Source organism: Gossypium hirsutum, chromosome D06, assembly GCF_007990345.1.
Source record: "Gossypium hirsutum isolate 1008001.06 chromosome D06, Gossypium_hirsutum_v2.1, whole genome shotgun sequence".
Classification (NCBI taxonomy): Eukaryota; Viridiplantae; Streptophyta; class Magnoliopsida; order Malvales; family Malvaceae; genus Gossypium; species Gossypium hirsutum.
Genome location: NC_053442.1, coordinates 39,210,479 through 39,235,715, shown reverse-complemented (window position 1 = coordinate 39,235,715; position 25,237 = coordinate 39,210,479). Strand labels below are relative to the sequence as shown.

The 25,237-nt window shown below is 34.0% G+C and overlaps 1 protein-coding gene and 1 long non-coding RNA gene across 4 annotated transcripts; one reads left to right on the top strand and one right to left on the bottom strand.

The window, feature by feature from the left end:
* Positions 1-637: 637 nt before the first annotated feature.
* Positions 638-2,444, bottom strand: LOC107902054 (berberine bridge enzyme-like 13). The gene has a single exon (XM_041095318.1). It carries the CDS (start codon positions 2,427-2,429, stop codon positions 840-842), a length of 1,590 nt encoding a protein of 529 aa, XP_040951252.1. The 5' UTR covers positions 2,430-2,444; the 3' UTR covers positions 638-839.
* Positions 2,445-16,034: 13,590 nt separating this feature from the next.
* LOC107900435 (uncharacterized) lies at positions 16,035-23,309 on the top strand. Of its 3 annotated transcripts, XR_005914522.1 has the most exons (4): positions 16,059-16,279; positions 16,416-16,473; positions 19,960-20,261; positions 23,124-23,309. It is a non-coding gene; the product is annotated as an uncharacterized lncRNA (long non-coding RNA). The 3 variants fall into 3 exon arrangements; XR_001684943.2 differs by lacking the exon at positions 23,124-23,309 and having other exon boundaries at positions 16,035-16,279; positions 16,412-16,473; positions 19,960-20,357; XR_001684942.2 differs by lacking the exon at positions 23,124-23,309 and having other exon boundaries at positions 19,960-20,357.
* Positions 23,310-25,237: the final 1,928 nt, after the last annotated feature.

Here is a 25,237-nt window from a genome sequence, read left to right as displayed (position 1 = left end):
GAATATGAAAGCTAACCTGAAAAAAAATCAGCTAATTTAATATTTTCAATGGTTTAAAATTCTGAACTCCTTTGATGATCCATAATAAGAAAAAGAATGAAATTCATTTGTATAAAAAAAAAACTAAAAATGATAACCAAATAACTAGTTACTGGTAACTTAATGTAAAATTTTATAATTATTTTTATTTTATTTAACATTATATTAGATTTTTAAGACTTGAAATAATTTTTTAAATAGCATATAAAATAAAATTATAGTTATTAAATTTACATTGACCGAACAATTTAATTACTTAGATGGAAGATTTGAGGATAAAATTAAATGCACCACCGTAAGGTTAGGTAGGTATACTCTCAATCTCAAAGCGGCAAACAAATTAAGAGATAGGTAAAATACTGCTGACTAACTTCTAAAATAAGTACGAAAATAAATCCATCAAAAAATTTACTTAAAAGAAGTTGAGGTGACTTTAGGCCTGAATTTACCGAACAAAAATCAAATCAAATCCCTTTGACAACTATCACGGCAAAAATTCCGTTTTATTTAATAACTATTCGAAAAATATTACAGTATTAACTAGTATAGCGCTTACTCGCTGGGCCAGGGTAGATAGTGGAGGAGACAATCAAACATATGATAAGAAACACGAGAGCACACGACTTTATAGCACTTAGTAGAAAAACGTAAGGAAGGATTCGTACTACCTCTTTGACAATTAATTAACAAAAACATGCATGTCTTATTATATAGTCATCTTAATTTGCTTTACTGGAAAGGGCAAAGAAGCACTAAACAAGGATAATCTATTTTATTTAAGCGCGGTCCTGGTTCTCCTCCTATTCCAGGACAACTGGAATGCTCTGCTCATGCCTGAAAAAATTGCCGGGATCAACTTTGCTTTTTATTTTTACCAATCTTCGGAAATTGCCCTTGAAATACATGGCGCCCCAAACACTAGCCTCGGTGTAGCTAGCGTTGTTGTGGTTCATTCCCAAATCAAGGTCTCTGTAATTGACATATGCCCCCCTGGGAGATGTGGGAACATAAGCACTCATGTAATCATACAGCCCCTTAATCCAATCCATGTGCTTTCGGGTGGCGTCCTTGCTTCCCTCGTACCATGAGGTCACGTACTGGATTTTGAATAAGTTACCTTTTCTGTGAGGGAAAGGAATTGCAGAATCCGAAATGTTTGCCATCATTCCTCCGTAAGGGTTCCATATCATCAACGGAGACTCTTCTTCCAACAAAATTTCCCACAGCTTCTCAAGAGCGGTTTCAAGGATAGGTTGTTGCACAAAATCAGATTTGGCTTTGAAATAATTCTTGAATAAAGACTTTCCTTCTAGCAGTACTTCTGGAGGTGTTTCACTTGGGAACCCAGCTATGTAGAGCACAGATTTTATCCAGCTTGTTTCGATACAGTCTTTTCGCGCCAAACCCAACTCCGGAAAGCTTTGGTCCATTACTTGGAGGAGCCTCTCAGCATCTCCTAGGTACAGGGCATTGTAGGCTGTTGTCACTGTTCTCTTGCCTGTTTGGCTTGTTTTTGTCACTTGAATGACGACTCTGATGAAAAGATCATCATCCAGCTTATCTGCAACTTGCTGCCATCTATACAGGATCTTTGTGGCACCTTGTTCCAAGGTCTTCGGAACTGTGAAAACAGTTACTGTTTCTGGAACAGCAACCAGCTTTATCTTCCATGCGAGGATGACACCGAAGCTTGCTCCTCCACCTCCTCTGATTGCCCAAAACAGATCTTCGCCCATGGCTGCTCTGTCGAGGATTTCGCCATTAACATCAACAATTCGAGCATCAAGGACATTGTCCGCACCAAGACCGTACTTTCTCATCATGGAACCATATGCACCTCCTGTTATATGTCCACCAATGCCTAGGCTTGAGCAAAGACCGGCAGGGAAGCCATGAGTCTTGCTTTTCTCAGAGATTCTATAATAAACTTCCCCCACCGTGGCACCAGCTTGCACCCAAGCACTATTGTCATCGATATCGACATTAATGGACCGAAGCTGGATAAGATCTATCAAAATGAAAGGTGTCTCTATTTCAGATGCATATGAGAGGCCCTCATAGTCATGTCCTCCGCTGCGGAATCTTAGGTGAATTGCAAGCCTTTTTGCACAAATAACAGCAGATTTGGCATGAGACTCATAGACAGGTATGAAGATAAATTCGGGCTTTGGCACTAACGGCATCAAGTACCTGAGGTTTTGTGCAGTGGAGTTGAGGACAGAAGTAAATGAAGAGTTGGTTTGGGAGCAAAAAGCAGAGATGGGAATGGGATGCTCAGAATTGGCATCAAGGCATTGCATGAAGTTTTCTTGAACCGACTTTGAAGTTGCCGAGAAAGCTGAAAGCAGGACTAGAAGTAGTGGAAGAATCATAGTGCTAGAAAATGCCATTCTCACGCTTTAATTCTGTTGTAAGAAGCTATTCTTATAGAGGACCTATGATATTCTTTGATCGACCAACACGTGTGAGTGAGCTAATCCTAACGTCATGACTGGGTTAAAGACTGGTTACAAAAAAACTTCCACTTAAAAGCCTATTTTAAAAATGTTTTTCGAAAATATTTTTGGAATAAAAGTATTTCTAATCAAATAATTTTTGTAGAGAAATTTTTTTCTCTTAAATTATATTGACTCAAAAACATCTTTTTCACAATTTAAAAATTTTAGGCTCTCTCTAAAAATGTTTTTTTCCTTAAACGTAATTTATATTTCTATGTTTGTTTTTACACTATGTTTCGATTGAGAAATACAAAAAAAAAAACAAAAACAAAAAGAAAAAAGAACAAGAGTCAAGTAATTTCCCTTATTTGAATAGTGTATTTTTTAAATATGGAAAAAATTGAAAACACCGTGTCGAATCCATTTTTATAAAATTTGAAAAATGGGTATCGATTTTGAAAATGGAACTGGAGTCGCCACCGATATTTTATTGAGGTGTGATCGGATCACCTTGAAAATCATTTTAGGTCTGCGAATTTTGAGAGAAGAAAAAAAAAGGTTCGGGAGTCGGTTACGCACGAGGAAGGGTTAGCACCCTTGTGACGCCCAAAATTGGTACTGAATTGATTGTTTAATGTCTTAGTGTCAAAACTTTGAAAAGATTTTAAAATACGATCCCTTGAAAAGAAAACTTGAGTAAGATGATTTGGACGATGAGATTCATTTATTTCGAAGACATAAATCGTCACGCTCGGTAAGTTAGAGTGCAACATTTTAAACCCTCAAAATTAAGTTTATTTTTTTTTACTTTTAAAATCTATGCATTTGAGAAGGATATCCGACTGTTTGGGTCAAATGAGAAAATCAAAACCCAGTAAGTTAGGGCTCGATTTCACAAAATTCCTAAATATCAAATATTGCCTTTATTTTTATTTATTAGAAAAATCCTCGTCTCGAGAAAACAATATGTCATATCCAATGCGTTAGGACATCACATATCGAATTCCTGAAAATGAGCTTTTATTTGGAAACCATAAGGTTTTGATTAAAGCATATCCTTGATTATTTAGGTTCAACGAGGAAAAAATTGGAACCCAATACGTTGGGGCTCAATCTTTTCGAATATCCCAAATGCCGAGTATTTTGAAGATTTATGTGTAAAACGATTTCGATGTTTTTCTAAACAAATGTAATGCGATTGAATGGTGGTGCATAATCCAAAATGATAATTCGTAAATTACGATACATGCTAGTGGACACAAATAAATCAATAAATATCAACAAACAAATGCCATACACATAAAGGTAATAATCTCACACCATGCACTATTTAAATACCAACATTAATGATTAAAGACGAATGAATTAAATAATACGAAGAAAGTTAAAATGTAATAATCATAATACTAATTTCAAAATGGTAACAAAACATTTTAAAATAAATAGCATTTAAAATAAGTTACGTGAAACAATTTAAATAAATGGTAAAAGATTCTAAATAAGTGGTACATGAAAAGGAGTTTTAAATATTAATATAAATTGATTTAAAACAAATAGTATAGAATAATTTTAAAATTAATATATAAAGCGACTAAAAAAATAAAATAGTATATAAATAACTTAAAAATAAATCATTTACCAAACAAGTTAAAATGACATATAACGAGTTAAATATAATATGTAAAAGAGGAAATTTTAAAATAAATCAATTTAAGGATAATCACATTTAAAATAACATATAAAAACAATTTAAACTATATCATATATATATCAAATAGGTGTTATACAAAAGTTTAAAATAAGGCAAAGAAATAGAAAATAAAATGGTTTAAAATGAAAAATGTATTAAAACAATTTACATAAGGATAAAGGATCGAATTGAAACTATGAAGTACTAGAACAGAGGTTAAACGCAAAAACTATCTGGCAATCAAGTCAGATCATTGGAAACGGCGTCGTTTGTCTTTGGATCGAAATGAAAATAAAATTGAATTATGCGGCGAAATTAAAAAAAAACAAAAAGATTAAACTGCAGTCAATCAAAAAATAGTAGGACCAAATGCATAAATAGGCCATTGAAACAAAACGCGCAGATCCTTCTCGAGTCGGGTCACCGCGCGGGTCGTGGGGACTAAAACGGCGCCGTTTCTTTCAGCAAATAAATGCTAAAGTTAAGCCTAAAGTCAACAGATTTTTAATCATTTTTACAAAAAACCTATGGAACCCTAGAAAAAAAAAACAAGATCTCCTCCCCTCTGTGCGCCGTTCACCCAACCGACGTTTGGAGGTCCCGATTCCTTGCCCGCCTCCGATTGCGATGGAGGGAGCAAAAGATCGACCACCAGGTACGCTCTTTACTTTCTAATCTCTTCTCCTTTCTCCCGATTTATGAACACAGATATAAGCAACGGAAAGAAAAAAACGAATAACCAGTGAAACGAAAGGAAAATAAACCCAAAAAATCACCTTTTTTGTATTTTGATTTTTTTTTGTATTGATTCTGTGTGTGTGTGGGTAACCCCCTTTTACAATGCATATATATGGCTTTTTTCTTTTAGCCAGAAAACATGAAAAGAAAAAAAAACCCGAAAAAAATTCCAAAAGAAAAATGTTTTTCCTCTTTGTTGTTGCTGCTGCTGTCTGTTTGTCTTCTCTTGCAGGTACGGGTACGCGTGGCGTGGCTTGACATGTACGGAGGTAGAGGTTGGTGTGGAGCGGCTCGGAGGCGTGGCTCGGCTGGGTCTGTTGTGCGAGGGAGTTGCGGCACCCTAGGGTTTCTGGAAGCTATTTAGGGCTATCAGTGTTTGGGCTTATTGGGCCTGGTGTAATTGGGTTTAATTTTAGTGAGTTTGGGTTTTAATTGGGTTTGGTATAATTTTGGGCCTTTAATTTTTTGGTTTGTAACTGGACATTTTTAGACATTTAATTTTTTGGTTTTCATTATTTATTATTATATTTATTATTTTATTTATTTGATTTGGGCCGGGCAGAATTAGGGTATTACAGCTGCCCCTCTTTGCTCATTGTCGTGTAATGGGAATAAAGCAAAGACTAAAAAATGACCAATTTTGCCCAGTCGAGTTAGACCTTGGTGCTCTTCTTCTCCGAGTTGCCACACTCCATCCTACTGCATCTTCAGAGGTATAGGAATTGGTGCTTTGATCCACTCCACTGTAATATCAGGGAGATAGGATTTGTAACTCGTAACTTTTGGAATGTAAGATTTGCCGTTGTGGCTTTAATATGTTCTGCTGCATTGCCTGAGAGGTAAGATTCGCTGTTGTAGCTTTAATATTTTGAACTGCAATGTCGGGGAAGCAAGATTCACCGATGTGGCTTTAATCTGTTCCACTGCATCACCTGGGAGGTAAGATTCGCTGTTGTAGCTTTAATCTTTTGAACTGCAATGTCGGGGAAGCAAGATTCACCGATGTGGTTTTAATCTGTCCCACTACATCACCTGGGAGGCAAGATATGTAATTCTTCGGTCTATTCCACCGTGATCTCAGGAAGATAAGACCTGATATGATCTACTCTACTGTAACTTCAAAGAGATAAGATCCTTTACTTTAATCCGCTCCACTATAATCTCAGGGAGATAGGATTACTAGCTTCAATCTGCTTCGCTGTAATCTCAGGGAGATAAGACCTGATGCGATCTACTCTACTGTAACTTCAGAGAGATAAGATCCTTTATTTTAATCCGCTCCACTGTAATCACAAGGAGATAGGATTATCAGCTTCAATCCGCTCCGCTGTAATCTCAATGAGATAAGATCTGCAATTTCCAACCTATTCCACTGCTGGTCAAGGACATAGGACTGATTTCTTCTGTCTGCTCCACTACTGCTTAGGGAGATAAGACTCGATGCGATTTGCTCCACTGTCGACGCAGGAGGGAAAGATCTGCTATCTTTAACCAACTCCACTGCAAACGATGGAGGCAAGGCTTCGTTTTCGATCTGCTTCGCTGTTAACGCAGGAAGGCAAGATCTGCTATCTTTAACCAGCTCCACTACAACTGATGGAGGCAAGACTTCGTTTTCGATCTGCTTCGCTGTTAATGTAGGACGGAAAGATCTGCTTCTTTAACCAGCTCCAATGCAAACGATGGAGGTAAGACTTTGTTTTCGATCTGCTTCGCTGTTAATACAGGAAGGAAAAATCTGGTATCTTTAACCAGCTCCACTGCAACCGATAGAGGCAAGGCTTTGTTTTTTATCTTCACTGATCTGTTCTCTGGGGAACATGACCTATATAATAAACCTAATTATACCTAATGATTAGGATGGCATGATCAAAATGAATCAAATGCTCATAATAGACATGTGTGAATAGTGTTTGCATGAATGTAGAATTTTATTTTTTTGAGAATAATCCCGCTTAGGTTGTCATTACTCGAAGTTTATTAAGGCTTTGCGACTAACGTGCTGTAACGCCTTCTCGCCTGACCAGCTTCTTCAAAGAATTACTTAGTCAGATTGCCCCACTGTAAACCTTAAAGTTTAATCTATTGGGACGCAAAATTTGTACCATCATTCTCCCACTGTAAACCAAGGTTAGAAATATGGCTTTTCCTCAATCCTCTCTTATCCAATTCAGGGATAAAGGATCTGAATCATTCTGGTTTCTTACACCATTCTCAGGGTGTCATACCAAAGACTTATACGCAGATGAAAGCTCTCTTCTCCAAGCTAACCTCTTCCTCTTGCCTGGTGATCATTGCTTGCTTGTTTACTTAAGCTTTGTCACCAACATAGCGCCTTGTCAATCAACGCACTTGAAAACAAAAATCCAAAGAGAAAGTCTAAATTTAGACTATTCCTTCTCAAATTTCCAACCTTTAAATTTGGCGTGTTCTAAACAATAGTCCTGTTTCAAGCTCCTATATTATTTAGAAACTTTTCAGAGTAATATGCAAAACTTTCTTTCTGAAAGTTTTATTAGTCCATTAATCATTATTCCAATGCAACATGTTTGCAAAAAAAGGTCATAACAATGGGTAAGAGTAAAGTTGGTTCTGAGTATAGCTCGAAAGAACAAATATCGAAAATAGTAAAGAAGGATGACAATTGGGAATGTATATCTTGGAAAAGAAAAAGGTATTCCAAGAACAACAAATAATATGAGAATTGGGTGCCCCAGATATCGTAGCTTGAACTTCTCTGTACAAACTTTTTGAAGACCATTTTGAGTTGGACATGTGCTTAGGAGATCTACAGCGCTCTGTCGATGCCCCAAGATGTTGCCTATCCTTTCCTGTTGATTCAGGCATAGCAAGATCACCACATGCCCCAATATGATCAAAATTCGAATCGCTCTGATCGCTTCATGCCCCCATTCCAAACAATATTTGAGCCGCCCTTTTCGGGTTTTCAATTCAAATCCCCTTTGGCCTAAGGTGCCCTTTGCGGGTTTTCCCCTTGGCCTCTTCGTCATTTATTTTCATTTTTCATTCTCATTTTTTCATTTTTTTGGTTCAGAGTGCCCTTTTCGGTTTTTCACCTTGGTCCTTTTCTTCTTCTTTCAACGAAGTATTTCTTGACTGGATCCGAGTTTATAGGATTCGGCGAGTTTTACCATCTATCCTACTCAAGATCAAAGCTTCTCCGAAAAAGGCCTTTGGCATCCATTTTCCTCTAAAATCCTTTTGTGTAGGAAGAATCTTTCTCCAAATTAGGTTCCCCTTGTGGAATTCTCTGAGGCAAACCTTTTGATTGTAGGCTCACATTATTTGCCTTTGGTACATCTGACTGTACTGAATAGCTTTTACCCCTTTTCTTAGGTCCAACTAATCACATCGCGATTGGATCCTTCCAACTCTAATACCCGGAGGGAGGGGATTTCAATAGGTAAAAACTACCTCAACCCCGTAAACCAAAGAGAACAACGTTGCTCTGGTATAAATCTTGATAGATGTTCGGCAAGCAAGGAGGGCAAATGGTAATTTTGCCAGTCTCAGTCATTTTTCAATTTTCTTGATGTTCATCTCTAGCCAATTTGGTGACGAATCGTGGTGTCTGCTTCTGAGTTGATTTCAGACCCCAACTATCGTGCTATTGTTTAAGCTCAATGCATTCTCCAATACCCTCTTCTCTGAAATTTTGTATCGGTATACGATGACTTTGGCCCATGAAGTAGCCTCTAATGATCTCAAAAATAAAGCAATGCTCATTATAAGTCTTCAATAATGGTGATGTCCATCTTGCTCAAAATTTGAGTCGCCCTTTTCGGGTTTTCAACTCAAATCTACCTTTGGTCACAAAGTGCCCTTTGCGGGTTTTCGCCTTGACCTCTCCTTTTTCCTTTTCCATTCTGATTTTTTCATCTTGCTTTCTCTTTTTTCATTCTTCTTTCTTCTTCTCATTTTCATTTTGATCTTGGTTTTGATTTTTTTCTTTTTTTTTCTCTTTTTTGATTTTGATTTTTTTTGAATCTGAACCCTTTCGATCAGAATTAATGTTTTTATAGATAAGATTTCTCAATTTCATATTGTATGCGAAAAACCCTCTTTGGTATCAGGTTTCTTTCATAGAGCCTTCTGGGGTGAAACTACGATAGAAAACTTTGGATCCTCCTCTTCAATCAGGATAAAATCCAACAAAACTTGAAAAGATAAAAACTCGACTTCAAACGGGCAAAGAATTTTCATTGCATCATTCACATTGCAATTTTGTCATTGTTGTTGTGCAGATTTCATTATCAGCGCTTAACCCGGCATATCCTAGTATGATCCTACAAAGACATCTTTGAACAAGGTCTTGCTTCATCTTTGAGGACAGGTCAATTCTAATCATTACCAAGTTCAGAATTCCTAATGATTCCTTGTGAGGTAGGATCCGTCTATCCTCCTGCTCAACCATCCTCAATAAGTCCAGAGGTAAGTTACAATCTTTGTCATTTTCAAAGTCCTGAGATCCCTCTGAACACATGCTTTGCTTAAAAGGAAAATCTGAGTCTGTAGTAGTGTCATTCATGTCATTGATATCTAAGGACCCATAATAAGCACCGAAGAATATACAAAAGAATGTATAAATTTATGAATAATTATTTATACAATATGATTATGAATGAATGATGGTTTGGAAGAAAATCCAAAAGAATGAAAGAATATAGAATTATCCGTAAAGAATGAAAATATTGGCTCAAAAATAATCACAAAGATGTATTTCATTAAAATAATAACGTTCAGACATAAGCCTATTTCACAAAAGAGTTTTTATCATTTCTAGGCTAAAAACAACAAAAATGTTCTGAACATTACTTTAAAGAGCTCTAGAGACTATAGGGTTTTCTTCCGCAGTCCAATTGTTTAGAACACTCCAGATTTATAAGGGCAGATATTTAACAAGGTCTATTCTTCAGTTGCTTGTGCCTTGCATTCACTCCATTTATCAATTATGATTGGGTAATGGATTTTTCGCACTGGAGGAATCATCAAATTTAACGACGCCCATATTGATAAGCTTTTCAATCAGTTTCTTAAAGGCAATGCAGTTTTCTATGGAATGCCCTGCATTTCCCGCATGATATTCGCATTGTGCATTTGCGTCGTGCCATCTGGGGTACGGAGGCTGTGGAGGCTTTGTGTAGAAAGGGGCAACAATGCACGCGTTGAATAGGCTTTGATACAGCTCCTTATACGACATCGGAATTGGCGTGAACTAGAGGTTCTCAGTGCCTTGTTTCACATAAGATTATTGTCTTAATGAACCTTGTTGGCTAGCGACCCCTTTACCTGGATGACTTACTGACCTTAAGTGAGCTATGTTGTTCACCTCATTCTTGTCTTGATTGTACCATTTCGACGCTGCCCCAATGAGGCTATCCTGGAAACAATGTATTAATAGCTGATCATTGTTAATATACCCGGTCATTCTCCTACAGAACATGGTGATATGGGCTTCTGGGCAACTAGTCCCACTATATTTCTCAAATCCAGGCATCTTAAACTTGTGAGGGAGTACTAAGTCTGGAACCAAGCTCATATCTTTCGCATCGATTCCATGGTGACTATCGGCGCTTTCCAGGGCCTTGAATTTTTCCTCCAACCATTTACACCTGTCCTCCCATTGTTTTGACAGCTCGACATTTGCCTTCTCCTTTTCAGCCATTTCATCAAAATCAGGAATAACAAGATTTACTGGGTTATCTCTAGGATTAGAACCTGATCCAGCCTCGGTCTGAATCTGCGCATGCAGAGGAGTAAAGCCTAGAGGATAGATAGGTCTATCCCTGTCTTCTTCTTCATCTTTAACCATAGGACTCTTCCCCTTATTTACACCTTTAGTCAGTAGGTGGGTCCATTCAGCCATCGCATCTTTTTGAGAATTGATCAATTTTTCCGTTATGTCTTCTTGAATTTTATCTAGCCGCTCTTGTATTTGTACTTGTAACTGTTCTTGCATATCCTTTTGCATTTGCTCCAGTTTCTCTAATCTTTGATCCATTTCTTTCATTTTTGGACGAGTACCGTATTGATGCTTGATAGATGAGCTTTTGTCGATTTCCAGATTAGCTGAAATAAATTTTCTCAATTAGACCCTTTCAATGGACTTTAATGCATGTAATGCGAATGCATGAAATGTATGCCTAAAGAGACATTGATTTTGATTCAATTACATTTAGGAAACTTTTCTAGAAAGAAAATTCCTTTACATAAAATGGATACATGTACGGCCTCACCCTCATATTCCAAGAAACAACATTTATCATTTTCTTCATGCGCATGTTTGAGATAATCTCACTAATTTCCAATAGATGCCACTGCTAGCTCACTTTCCTGGTCTTGGTCGCGATCCATCACCTGCCCATCTTCATGAAGCCCGTCAGCTTCTTTAAGGGGTTGGAACAACGAAGACTCTCAGACGATCGCCTTGAATCCTCAGGCCACGAAGCAAGGTCAAGAACTCTTCCATCGCTCTTCTTGTGTTTCTCAGAATATATTTGGGAAGTTGTATTGTTTTCCACTTTATCAATGAATTCGTATTCCATGACAAACTTTCTAATTTAGTAATTGGTCTTGAATCAATATCTCTTTCCTAAGATGCAAATGCAATGCAATCATAATCAAAACACAATAAGAGGGGTTAGTACAAAATAGAAGCAAACAAGGAAAACAGAAAGTACCTAATCAGGTAATCACTAGGGATTTGGAGTGGCTCTACCTAGGTTAAGTTCCTAAGTCCACTATATGAGGGTTGGTTCTACAGTCAAGGTACCCGAACCAGTAGATTCCTCGATCTTCACCCAGTATAGGCTCATACAGACCAAGTTCGGTTCAGGGGAATACATTTCCCTATGGCTGCACGGAGATGAAAATCTCATGAAGACATAGGTACAGATGTATCCCGGAAGTGATCCACTATACTGCACGGAGGTGAAAACCTCACGAAGGACTAGTTTCTCACTCCCACTTAAAAGGACAAGACTAAACAGTCTTATGCAAAATGATGCCAAGGTATAAAACTCAATCTACACTAATCATGCAAACAAGTGCAAAGAAAAGATCGCATGTTTTCAAATCAATTTTCGACAATAAGACAGAAAACAATCAATTTTACGGCTTGACTCTCTAAAGGTCCCCAGTGGAGTCACCAAGCTGTCGAAACCATTTTTATGAAATTTAAAAAATGGATATCGATTTTGAAAATGGAAATGGAGTTGCCATCGATCTTTTATTGAGGTGTGATCGGATCACCTTGAAAATCATTTTAGGTCTGCGACTTTTGAGAGAAGAAAAAGAAAGGTTCGGGAGTCGGTTACGCACGAGGAAGGGTTAGCACCCTCGTGACGCCCAAAATTGGTACTGAATTGATTGTTTAATGTCTTAGTGTCGAAACTTTGAAAAGATTTTAAAATACGATCCCTTGAAAAGAAAACTTGAGTAAGATGATTTGGACGATGAGATCCATTTATTTCGAAGACATAAATTGTCACGCTCGGTAAGTTAGAGTGCAACATTTTAAATCCTCAAAATTAAGTTTATTTTTTTTGACTTTTAAAATCTATGCATTTGAGAAGGTTATCCGACTATTTGGGTCAAATGAAAAAATCAAAACCTAGTAAGTTAGGGTTCGATTTCACAAAATTCCTAAATATCGAATATTGCCTTTATTTTCATTTATTAGAAAAATCCTCGTCTCGAGAGAACAATATGCCATATCCAATGCGTTAGGACATCACATATCGAATTCCTGAAAATGAGCTTTTATTTGGAAACCATAAGGTTTTGATTAAAGCATATCCTCGATTATTTAGGTTCAACGAGGAAAAAATTGGAACCCAATACGTTGGGGCTCAATCTTTTCGAAGATCCCAAATGCCGAGTATTTTGAAGATTTATGTGTAAAATGATTTCGATGTTTTTCTAAACAAATGTAATGCGATTGAATGGTGGTGCATAATCCAAAATGATAATTCCTAAATTACGATACATGCTAGTGGACACAAATAAATCAATAAATATCAACAAACAAATGCCATACACATAAAGGTAATAATCTTACACCATGCACTATTTAAATACTAACATTAATGATTAAAGACGAATGAATTAAATAATACGAAGAAAGTTAAAATGTAATAATCATATACTAATTTCAAAATGGTAACAAAACATTTTAAAATAAATAGCATTTAAAATAAGTTACGTGAAACAATTTAAATAAATGGTAAAAGATTCTAAATAAGTGGTACATGAAAAGGTGTTTTAAATATTAATATAAATTGATTTAAAACAAATAGTATAGAATAATTTTAAAATTAATATATAAAGCGACTAAAAAATAAAATAGTATATAAATAACTTAAAAATAAATCATTTACCAAACAAGTTAAAATGACATATAACGAGTTAAATATAATATACAAAAGAGGAAATTTTAAAATAAATCAATTTAAGGATAATCACATTTAAAATAACATATATAAAAACAATTTAAACTATATCATATATATATCAAAATAGGTGCTATACAAAAGTTTAAAATAATGCAAAGAAATAGAAAATAAAATGGTTTAAAATGAAAAATGTATTAAAACAATTTAAATAAGGATTAAGGATCGAATTGAAACTATGAAGTACTAGAACAGAGGTTAAACGCAAAAATCCTATCTGGCAATCAAGTCAGATCATTGGAAACGGCGTCGGTTGTCTTTGGATCGAAATGAAAATAAAATTGAATTATGCGGCGAAATTAAAAAAACAAAAAGATTAAACTGCAGTCAATCAAAAAATAGAAGGACCAAACGCATAAATAGGCCATTGAAACAAAACGCGCAGATCCTTCCCGGATCGGGTCACCGCGCGGGCCGTGGGGACTAAAACGGTGTCGTTTCTTTCAGCAAATAAATGCTAAAGTTATGCCTAAAGTCAACAGATTTTTAATCCTTTCTACAAAAAACCTATGGAACCCTAGAAAAAAAAAACAAGATCTCCTCCCCTCTGTGCGCTGTTCACCCAACCGACGTTTGGAGGTCCCGATTCCTTGCCCGCCTCCGATTGTGACGGAGGGAGCAAAAGATCGACCACCAGGTACGCTCTTTACTTTCTAATCTCTTCTCCTTTCTCCCGATTTATGAACACAGATATAAGCAACGGAAAGAAAAAACGAATAACCAGTGAAACGAAAGGGAAAGAAACCCAAAAAATCACCTTTTTTGTATTTTGATGTTTTTTGTATTGATTCTGTGTGTGTGTGGGTAACCCCCTTTTATAATGCATATATATGGCTTTTTTCTTTTAGCCAGAAAACTTGAAAAGAAAAAAAAACCCGAAAAATATTCCAAAAGAAAAATATTTTTCCTCTTTGTTGTTGCTGCTACTTTCTGTTTGTCTTCTCTTGCAGGTACGGGTACGCGTGGCGTGGCTTGACATGTACGGAGGCAGAGGTTGGCGTGGAGCGGCTCAGAGGCGTGGCTCGGCTGGGTCTGTTGTGCGAGGGAGTTGCGGCGCCCTAGGGTTTCTGGAAGCTATTTAGGGCTATCAGTGTTTGGGCTTATTGGGCCTAGTGTAATTGAGTTTAATTTTAGTGAGTTTGAGTTTTAATTGGGTTTGGTATAATTTTGGGCCTTTAATTTTTGGTTTGTAACTAGACATTTTTGGACATTTAATTTTTTTTGGTTTTCATTATTTATATTATTATATTTTTATTTTGTTTATTTATTTGATTTGTGCCGGTCAGAATTAGGGTATTACACACCGTACTTTTTATTATTTTTAATACTTAATTTCCAGAAAGTGAGGGGAAAATAAATAATAATATTCTAACTTTTGACAGAATAATATACTATTTTTTGAACGTTATTGCCATTATTTTGTTTATTTTAATTACTTTTTTATTTTAAATTTTCTCTTACTAATCTATTGGATTTTACTCAATTTTTAATAGCTTCTTTGTTTGTTGTAAATGTTTCTAATTATTTTTTAAAATTATTATTTTACCTTTTGGGTTATTATAACTCATCTTGTATCAATTTAATAAACTATTCAAATTATTTTATATTTACTAATAAGTGGTTGAAAAAAGTGGAGTGAACTTCTTTTCAAATATTTGGATTGAGTTTGAATAATGTAGTCATCACTATTAGGAGGACTTTATCCGAATACTATCTCGACTTAAACAAAATTAGTCTTAGGCCGTAAAACGAACGAGGATGTGCTTAAATTAAAAGAAAATATTTTCTATTTTTTTCAATTATTAGAACTCTTCAAATTTTTTTTTTCAAAAATTATATCAAATTAACAAGTTTACCAAATTAATTTATACTTTTTTTTTGTTAACACTAGTACTTATTGTTTTGTGAATAAAATTGATTTTTTAATTTAAAATTAAAGTGATTTTACATTATTTCATAATATTTATTAATATTTTAACAATTTAATCGTTACATTTCATACTTCATTAATGTAGATCATGCATGTAAAGTTTATCGTGATTAAAATTTTTAACTATTTATTTTATATAAAAAACTTTCAAGCATTAAATATATAGAGAGAGATACAATATTTTAGATTAATATGATAAAGATATTAGATTGATTCAAAATTTAATGGTTAGATTGTTAAACTATTAACCACGTAATAAATTATAGATGGATATAAAACCACTTTAATTTTACACCAACCTAATTATGATATTTAAGTAAGATTGTAACTAAATTTTTTTTATGCAAATCATTTACTGTAATACCTTTAAAATTCTCTAATTTACTAGACAACCAATTTCTAAGAATTATGGTTGTATTCCAAGGAAAATTTTTTATTTCTCTATTTATTTGAATTTAAACTTTAGGAATGTCATAAGTGAACAGTTTGAGTCATTTTTTAGAATTTTGGACTTAATCAGATAAAAATATGATGAGGATATTTTTTTCATTGGCACTTAGGGCTGCTAATGTATTAGTGTTTATAAGCATGTGTGGTGATGGGACGAAATTTTGATTTTTAAAACCAAATTTTAATATTGAAAATTAATTGGGATCACCCATTTAAATTTGGTTTGACCTTTGACAAATGTTGGTATTTTTAAATACTTGATTATTTCAAAAGGAGTTACCTCCACTTGTTTTCTTCCTCATGCCGTCCCCCCCTCTTGCAAGAGAGAGATTATCTCGTTCATTTGTTTGCTATTTTTGTCCATTCTCCACTCAAACTTCCATAAAATTTCTTTAGTTATCCTAGACCCATTTTAAAGAAACCTTATTTGAGCGATTTTCATTCATCATCTCCATCACCTGAGACTAAGCCTTGGCTTGTGTCGAGAGAAGGGGAACTATAGTGAAAGAAAGTGTCATCCATGGTAAGAGTTTATGTGTTTTATCATTTCATCACACTCATTTTGTCTTTCACGCTCTTTATATTATTGAGGCATGAATATGGTTATTTTATTTGTGGTTATTTCATAAATTTATTATTGTGTTTATTATATGAGAAAGAGGAGGCCTTGGAGATTGAAGAAGGAAGAAAAGCTTTTCTCCATATTCATGATTTAAGGTACATTCTACAGGGACCTACCATTTATACTTTATTAATTAATGTTAAAATATATTAAGTTTGGTAATTAATAATTGAGGAAAATTTGTCATAACCTTATGTAAGCATGGCATGGCTATAATGATGAAATGAACATTAATGTGCATTGAGAAATGAAAATTGTGCAATATAATGGAAAAAATGTGTTTAGCCTTTTATTGGAACCTTCATGATCTACTATATGTAGATGGATAATATGTAACTTTTACAATTGTGACAACTTGTGTTATTCATGTGTCATGTCTTGAAATAAGTAATAAGTATGAGATGAAAAATTAAGTTATGGGCATTGGATCCAGGACATGAGAATTTATGCAAAAGTTTCATGTATATCAAAATAGAGTTAGAATGTGTTTTGATATCTCAAATTAACTTAATTCCATTCAACATTGTGAGTTGAATTACAAAAGTTGGATTTATGTGGATGAATGTAAAATAATGAAAATGGGCATGTTGTTTTGTTATTAATGTGTAATAATCTAACAATTTATGATATAAGGTCGTAATACCCTTCCTTGATAGGAAAATGATAATTGATAATCCATTTGTGGCTTTGTTTTTAATATGCTCTGTACATATAGATTATGAAATCTTACGTTTTAATAATATAAGAATATAACCTTTACATTGTCATACTTGATAGAAGGGATAAGATACGGTTGGCATGCCAAATAGGGTCTGTTGTGCATTTCTGTATGGGTGTTGTATAAATATAACATTTTTTTGTGTCAATTGGATCTGGTGCCCTAATTGTAGTATATTCATTTGTATACTTATAATTTTTTTAACAGATTGGTTAATAAAATTATTTATAAATTTTATTAGTATTCTTTGTATAATGTCATCATGTGGACTTTGCATGTAAAGCAAAATAGAAACAAATATTAGCTCACTGGTTGTCTAATGTTTAACTAATATTAAGCAATATTACGTAGTCAGATTGTAATATGAAAAGACAACTTATACTAGTAGATGAACCTAAACATGTCATTAGTCTAATAAAAAATGAGCAAACCAATTGAAAGACTAATATACCATCTATCAAGTCTAATTAGGGAGATGTTTTATCTTGGGCATCAGAGCGGATGACTTTGAGAAGATAGAGACATAGATGTGACTAACTGGACTAACAGTAAATTGAATTGGACCCAAGAAGAATACATCCTAAGTCAGTTTATGGGTTTATTCACTTGTGTCTATTGGATTTGGTATGCTAATTATAGTATATTCGTTCGTATACTTGTAATTTTCTCAAACAAATTGGTTAATAAAATTATTCATGAATTTCATTAATATTCTTTGTATACTGTCCTCTTGTGGATTTTGCATGTAAAACAAAATAAAAGCAAATATTAGCTCACTGGTTGTCTAATGTTTAGCTAATACTAAGCGATATTACATGGTTGGATCGTAATATGGAAAGACAACTTATACTAGTAGGCGAACCTAAACATGTCCTTTGTCTAATCGAAAATGAGCAAACCGATTGAAAGACTAATATACCCTCTATCATGTCCAATTAGGGAGATGCTTTGTCTTAGGCATCAGAACAGATGACTCCGAGAAGATAGAGACATAGATGTGATTGACTAGACTAACAATATATCAGTTTATGGGGTTTATTCACTTGTGACATTAATAGTGTGGCATAACTTAATCTTGAGTGGATGATGGACTATGTCTGCGTGACTTATATATTTTGATGTAAGTAAAAGCCTAAGTTGAAATAGATAAGGAACCGAAATTTGGTGCATTGAGTATATGACTTTTATACTATGTATCATTCATAATAGTGAAATTTATAGCCCAAGACATGGGTAAATGATATCCTCTCATTGGCATTACATGATAAATGAAAAGTAGATGTGGCTATGGGTCATTTGTCTTTGCAATGGACTTAATTACTATTTCATAATAATTGACTTTTCATGAAGGAATATGTAATGGTTACCATGACATAAAATAGGATCATATTGCGAAAAGCTGGAACTTAATTATAAATCACTTGAGCCTTCATCACATATGTCCAATCAATCCTTCCACTAGCTCATTGAAACTAGAAATGAATTACATGTTGAATCAAATGAACATAAATGAACATAAATGATGAAGTTAGAGAAATGAGAAACATTAAAAAAATGAATGTGATATTCTCACTTAGTATGGAAATGACCTAAGAATTAATTTATAGTTTTTAAATTATTAATTAATTAAAAATTAATTGAAGTTCGAAATTGAATTAAAGTAATTGCACATTGTGAATTCGTTGAATATAGAAAAATCAAATATATTTTCTCAAAAATTCTTTTAAGGTAAAGCTACCATGATTTTGACAGAATCAGAATCAGATTGAGAAAAATATATAATTGAGAAATTAATTTATGATGTTTATTTTGAAAATAGAAAAACATGTATTGAGTTGGATTAGATTATAAAGTGTTAGGTTAAAAGTCGAGAAGGTGCTTATAATTTGACTCGATAGGGGAGAGGCCCAAAAGTTCCGTATATTGAATACAAGGGACGACAAACCCTCGTATGTTTAACTAGAGTTGCCTCCCCTCTCTCTCCTAGTTCAATTAGGAAGTTATTTTTATATTAAATATACTTTTACTAATTCAACAAGGGTTTCACTTCTTCTCCTTATAAATAGATGGCATCTATAAGGCTAAAAATACAATATGTTATACACAAGTTTGAGATATTGTTATTTTACCCAAAAATAGTGAGAATTTATTTTTAAGTATAAATTCTATTTTTCAGCAATAGTAATTCTACTAGTTTCTATTAAAGTTAGAGTTTTGCTTTCCCACTAAAACTTAAGAAAATAATATTTGGTTTTGTGTTTGATTTGAATTCAATTTAGCCCACACTTGGAGCAGTTTATGGTACGAGAATAACGTACAAGGTGTTTCAATTGAAAGCTGAGAACGACGAGGATCTCTCAAGCCCAAAACACAAGTGCAATTGCAATAAAAGTTTATTACTATAAATATCACAAATTGGCTCAATTTTCAAAATTTGAATTCTTCACTGTGCAAGAAAATTATTTTCGAACTAGATTTTTTTTCAACAATTGGTATCAGAGCTAGGTTATTCTACATTGATAGTATAAACTGATATTAATTTTTTTCTCTTCTTCACGTGTGATTAATTTCTATAAGATGTAACATTATTTTAATTATCAACATATTTAGGGATATGCACGTGAAAAAATGCTTGCTATTATTTTATAATTTATATGATAAAATAATTTTCTAAAGATGTGATTCCTAGAAATTCGGATGTAATTATTATTAATTTTCAGGTATGTAATTGGATTATGGACTATCATCTCCACATGGGATTTATTTATTTTATTATTTTAGAAATTTATGTGAGCCAGAAATGGACATAAAACATATGTAACCAATATTTTCGGCTTAACTTGAAGTACTGAGATGCATCCAGGTTGATTGAGACGAGCAAACCCGACCTAGACAAATCGAAAAAAGATCGACGGTGGTCCGATAGCGAAGGGTGTCGGTGGTTCAATGATGATATCGATGGCAGGGGCCGACAACAGAGATTGATGGCAGTGGCCAGTGAGGGTCAAAATGGCTAGAGGCAATCCGATGGTGGCTGACAACAATGGTTGATGGTAGACCGGTGGTTGGTAGTGATGACGACAAAATGGCAGTGACGGTAACGTGAACCAGTACGAAAATGGAAGTTTGTGGTGGCAAAGTTGGAGACCTAAAGAATGGTTTCGGGTGACTTTTGTAATTTCATTATTTTTCTAAGATAGAATTATGGAAGCTTTGACTGGTCATCATCATTTAAATTTTATGCTTTTATTTATGGTAGCATGATGATATTTATTTGACTACGAATGTATATTCATGAATTTGTATGATAAGCATGTCATATAATTTAGGGAAAGAAAGCCATATGTACTTGTCATGCATTTATTGATCATTCATGATTGAAACCAGACATTAAAAACCTTGCATGTTTTTAAAATATTGTGTAGGAAGAGGTCCGTAAACAAGATGTATAACATCTATCAATGGTCTCTTGTGATGACATACAATTTAACTACCCCACGGTAGGATTGCTATGTAAATCTCACCGAGAAGATTTCTTAAAAGTAGGAAGAATTATGTTTTAATCTTATGATAGTTGGCTAGCCTTGTTGTAGGCATTATCATGCGATATAACAAAAAAAATTCTTTAAAGAGGAAAACTAGTCACAATATGTTACTCAGTGAGATTGTCATACAATGACTCATTTGTAGTACATGATGTGATAAATGTTGAGTTGATGGTTATATAGTCAATGCCTTTTAGTTAAGTAACTTCTCACGAAGCTTTACTTAAGCTACAATGATGGTCAAACTTTAAATGATTATTAGTGTAACTTCATTTACCCGATCCAACTTTTGGACTCGAGTTACAAGATGCTACAACATTTAACTAATCAAACACATATATTTATCTCAAAACATATAATCAATAAATACAAGTCACGATTCATGTTTATATGAATTAGAAATAATTTCGAGTCATAATTGAGCTTACAAAAGCTCATAAGTAGACCCGAGTGCAAATAATGATAAAATTACAAACTTTTAAATAATTAGGGAAAAATCACACAACAAGGTTACACAGCCGTGTGCATAGACCATGTTAAAAACTGAGACCATGTAAGTTTGAATCACAAGGCCGTATATCCAGGCCATGTAACTCACTAAGGCCGTTTGGACCTAAATGCAATATTTTACAAACATTCACACTGCCGTGTGGCCTGACCAGGTGAGAGACTATACCATGTTTAACCAAAACCACTCTGATCAGAAAGAGCACACGGCTGTGTCACTTACTCGTGTGTGACACAGGGTCGTGTGTTAGCCCATGTGTGCCAAAAGGTGTGTTATAATGTAAGTTACAAACATCAAATACTTAATTATGCAAAAAATATGCCATTAACCATTTATAGACCTATTCAAAATGAGCAAAAGCATGCCAAAATATGTAATTTTCCTAGTTCTAACCAATATGACATAAAGCACCATTGCAAACATGAAACAAAACCAAATTTCAATTCAATTCATGTTAAGATAGGAGGTTACCATACATGCACCCATTACACAAGCAAAGTAAAACTTTTAATCATCTAAAAATGGAAAAAAATGCCAAGTTTATAACTCCTCAGTTTGATACCAAAACTACATCAACTATCATTCTTAAACATCTAATTCAATTATCAAGCTTTTAAGCCACATTTACCAACATAATCACACCTATTTGAACATCATATACCGTAAGCAAGCATGCCAAACTTTCATGTTATTCTATCACATTTTCCATACTTATCAATCATCTTCAAAGTCATCACTTCAAACCATAATCAAACATATTAAAATGCCATCGACCAAACATACTTTATAAACACCATACACACTTTGCTATTACAAAACACTTATATACAATTCAACCCCTATTAAATGCCATATAAATGGATTAAACGATCAAAGAAATGTCTACCAAATGGTGGTTGGATAGTGTGATATTTAAGTTGATCCGATTGCTGAGTTTCGCAAAACGATAACTACAAAAAATAGAATATGAAACAGAGTAAGCATTAATTAAGCTGAGTAAGTTCATGGGTTGAAAACAATATAACATACCTTAATTTCCATATTTAAATAACAAAACAGTTAAACATTTTACCTTGTTACGAGAATTCATATCAATAGGTGAGTTCACCACATTCAAGCCATATAATCTTTCAAATTATACAAATTGATCCAATACCATATCAAGTCATCATACCAATAAACATAAACACACTTTTCGATCATTCATCTATGTTTTACCACAATATACTTAGTTATCAATCATTAAATCTTTTAACAACAATAATTCAACCTAATGAACAATTATGAACAGATACAAAACTCGGTTATCCACCCAAAACACACCAAAATGCTTATGATATATTATGTATGACTGTTGCTGAATATGACATTCTGCATACATGTATGATTTATGACATGACATACTGCATGGGGTTGGGTTAATACTGACGGAGGAAATGTATGACTTGTAGCCATTCTGTTCAAGGCTTACTACCTTTCTGCTTATGGCTTTTAGCCGTTCTGTTAACTGGCAGCTCTGCTGCAATTTTGGTTAGTGCTGCAATCGGTGCTACATGAGGAGTGTAGGGATGGGTGGGTCAATTTAATCCCCACAGGAGTGTAGGGTTGGACAGGAGATGGAGTGTAGGGTTGGTATGAGTATTTATGCATTGCATATATTGATTCTAATATTGAGATGGGCTTAGGCCCAAATATATGTGATATATGCCATTTGATATGGGTTCAGGCCCAACCGAGGCTGATGGGGGCTAGGGCCCAATTATCGCACTGTTACTGTATGAGGCTAAGGCCCACACTGATTCTGTATTGGGCTAAAGCCCACACTGATTCTGTATTGGGCTAGGGCCCACACTGTACTGTTATTATTGAAGGGTTCAGGCCTAGATTGATTTTGTTTATGTATACTAGCTGTTTCTTTAATAAAAGGATTACACACAGATTGTTCATAAACTCACCCTGTTTTTAACCTTTCAGGTAATGCCCAGCGTTAGACGGTTCGGAGCTACGAGGGACTCGGAGAGGGCCACACAACTACACAAGTTTTATTCTGTTTTGCTCATTTACCAAAGCACTTTGATTTTGATGATTTTGATTTGGGTTGTAATAAGGCCTCTAAAATTTTTGGATTTTAACTTCAGGATTTTATTGATTGTGATTCTTATCTGCTAGAAGTAGAACTCGATTTTCCAAAACAATAACTATTTTCAAACGCTACATTTCCGTATCTCTTTTTTTAAATATCACGTTTTCATAAATCATTTGTTTAAATTAAGCTTCCGCAATAATAAGGTTTTGAAGGTAACAACTTTTCTTTAATAAACCTCGATTGAAAATAAACAAACGCAAACTGAGGTTTTATACAAGTTTTAAATGGCAAAAAGTTTGAAATTTTAAGAAAGGTTTTTAAGGAAAACATGGTTTTCGAAAAACATTTCAATGTGACATGCCAGATTCAGGCCTAACTTCTAGGTTGGGTTTAGGGTGTTACATAAGTAGCGATGGAATAGTCCTTGAAAATCTAAATTCGAGTCCTTTCCCTTACATCATTTTCTATTTTGAGCAAATTTACTTCAAAATCCTGGTTTGTATTATATTTTGTTTCAAAATAAATGTTGTTAGCATTTAACAAAGCAATTGAAATGGTCTAGTGGTTAGGCACCTTAAGTAACTCCTAAGTGAAATAAGTCCAAGTCTCCATGTTATCAGTTTTTTTTAATTTTAATGGGTCATCTTTTCCTATGCAAAACCATCCACTTTAATGCATGTAACTCTTATTTTTAAATTACTAAGTAACTCCGTATTTTTAAAATTTGAAAGAGTAACTCCCAAAGTAATTGTTGTTAATTCTCTCTAACATCTTTGTCCCCCTCTTCAATGCCTTGTTTGATGACTTTGACCTTTTGACCATCCATCTCTCTCCCCTCAATTTTTCATTAGTTTTGATTTTGTTTCATCTTTCCTCCCTTTTCTACTACCTTTCAGCCACCTTGTGTTGGCCCTTATTGGTTGATCCTCCTTGATTTTCTTTTATTTTTGCTCCATTTTACTTCAACAAACCGAAACACCACCACACCACCAACATAGCAGCACCGTATCACCACCCTTGCACCACCTCCAAAATTGATTTATTTAATAGCTTTTCTTTTCTTATATTGTTTCTTATTTTGATCGTTATTTAAACACTTTATTTTTTTGTTATTGTCAAATCCTAAGATAATTTTGGGGTGTTCTTCAACATTTGTCATCCTTGACAATTATTGGTAAATAAATTATTTATCATTTTTCTTTTATTTTTCATTTTAATTCTATCTATCCTATTTTCTTCTCATGGATATTTTATTTAATTTATTCATTCTTTTCTCCAATCTTAGATCCTCACATCGATTCTGACCATAAACAGTAGAAGTGTTTCTCTTGGGTCTTTTTGGAAATAAAAAGTAAGCAACATATGTTTTAAGAGTAAGTTGATGTTTTTGGATAAATTCGTCTATGGGAGATAACTGAATACTAATCACATATATGATTTTGTAAAGTGCAAATCAAGTCCCTACTTTTTTGGATCAGAAATGAACGAGTTCTATTGGGATATACAGTTTGGATTTGTAAATCTATGTGTTTTATACCAATTTAATATGTGAAGATTTGATTATGATTGATCGATTTACTTTACAAATAAAAACATAATTTTTTCTATAATATGTGAGAGATTATGTGGATTTAAGGTAAGTTATCCTTACTTAAATCTTATTGACATGATATAATATGTAATGTTATTATGCAATATTTTTCTAATTTCGTGTTGTATAATATCATGGCTATTTGTTCGTTTCGAAAGCATGGATTACCATGACTATTGAAATTTATGTATGCATGGAAGCATGATTAACATGTCTATTATTTTGTAAATGAGATTTCATGCCATGATGCATTACATGGGGTTGGGACAAACTGTAAGGAGGAAGATGTGGCAGTTTAATAATATGCAAATATTGGTGGTTTATCCATGAATGTGTTTTGACATATTTTCTACAATTTTGGTGGCTTGACCACAACTATGTGTATTGGAAGCTTTCCTACGATTTCAGTGG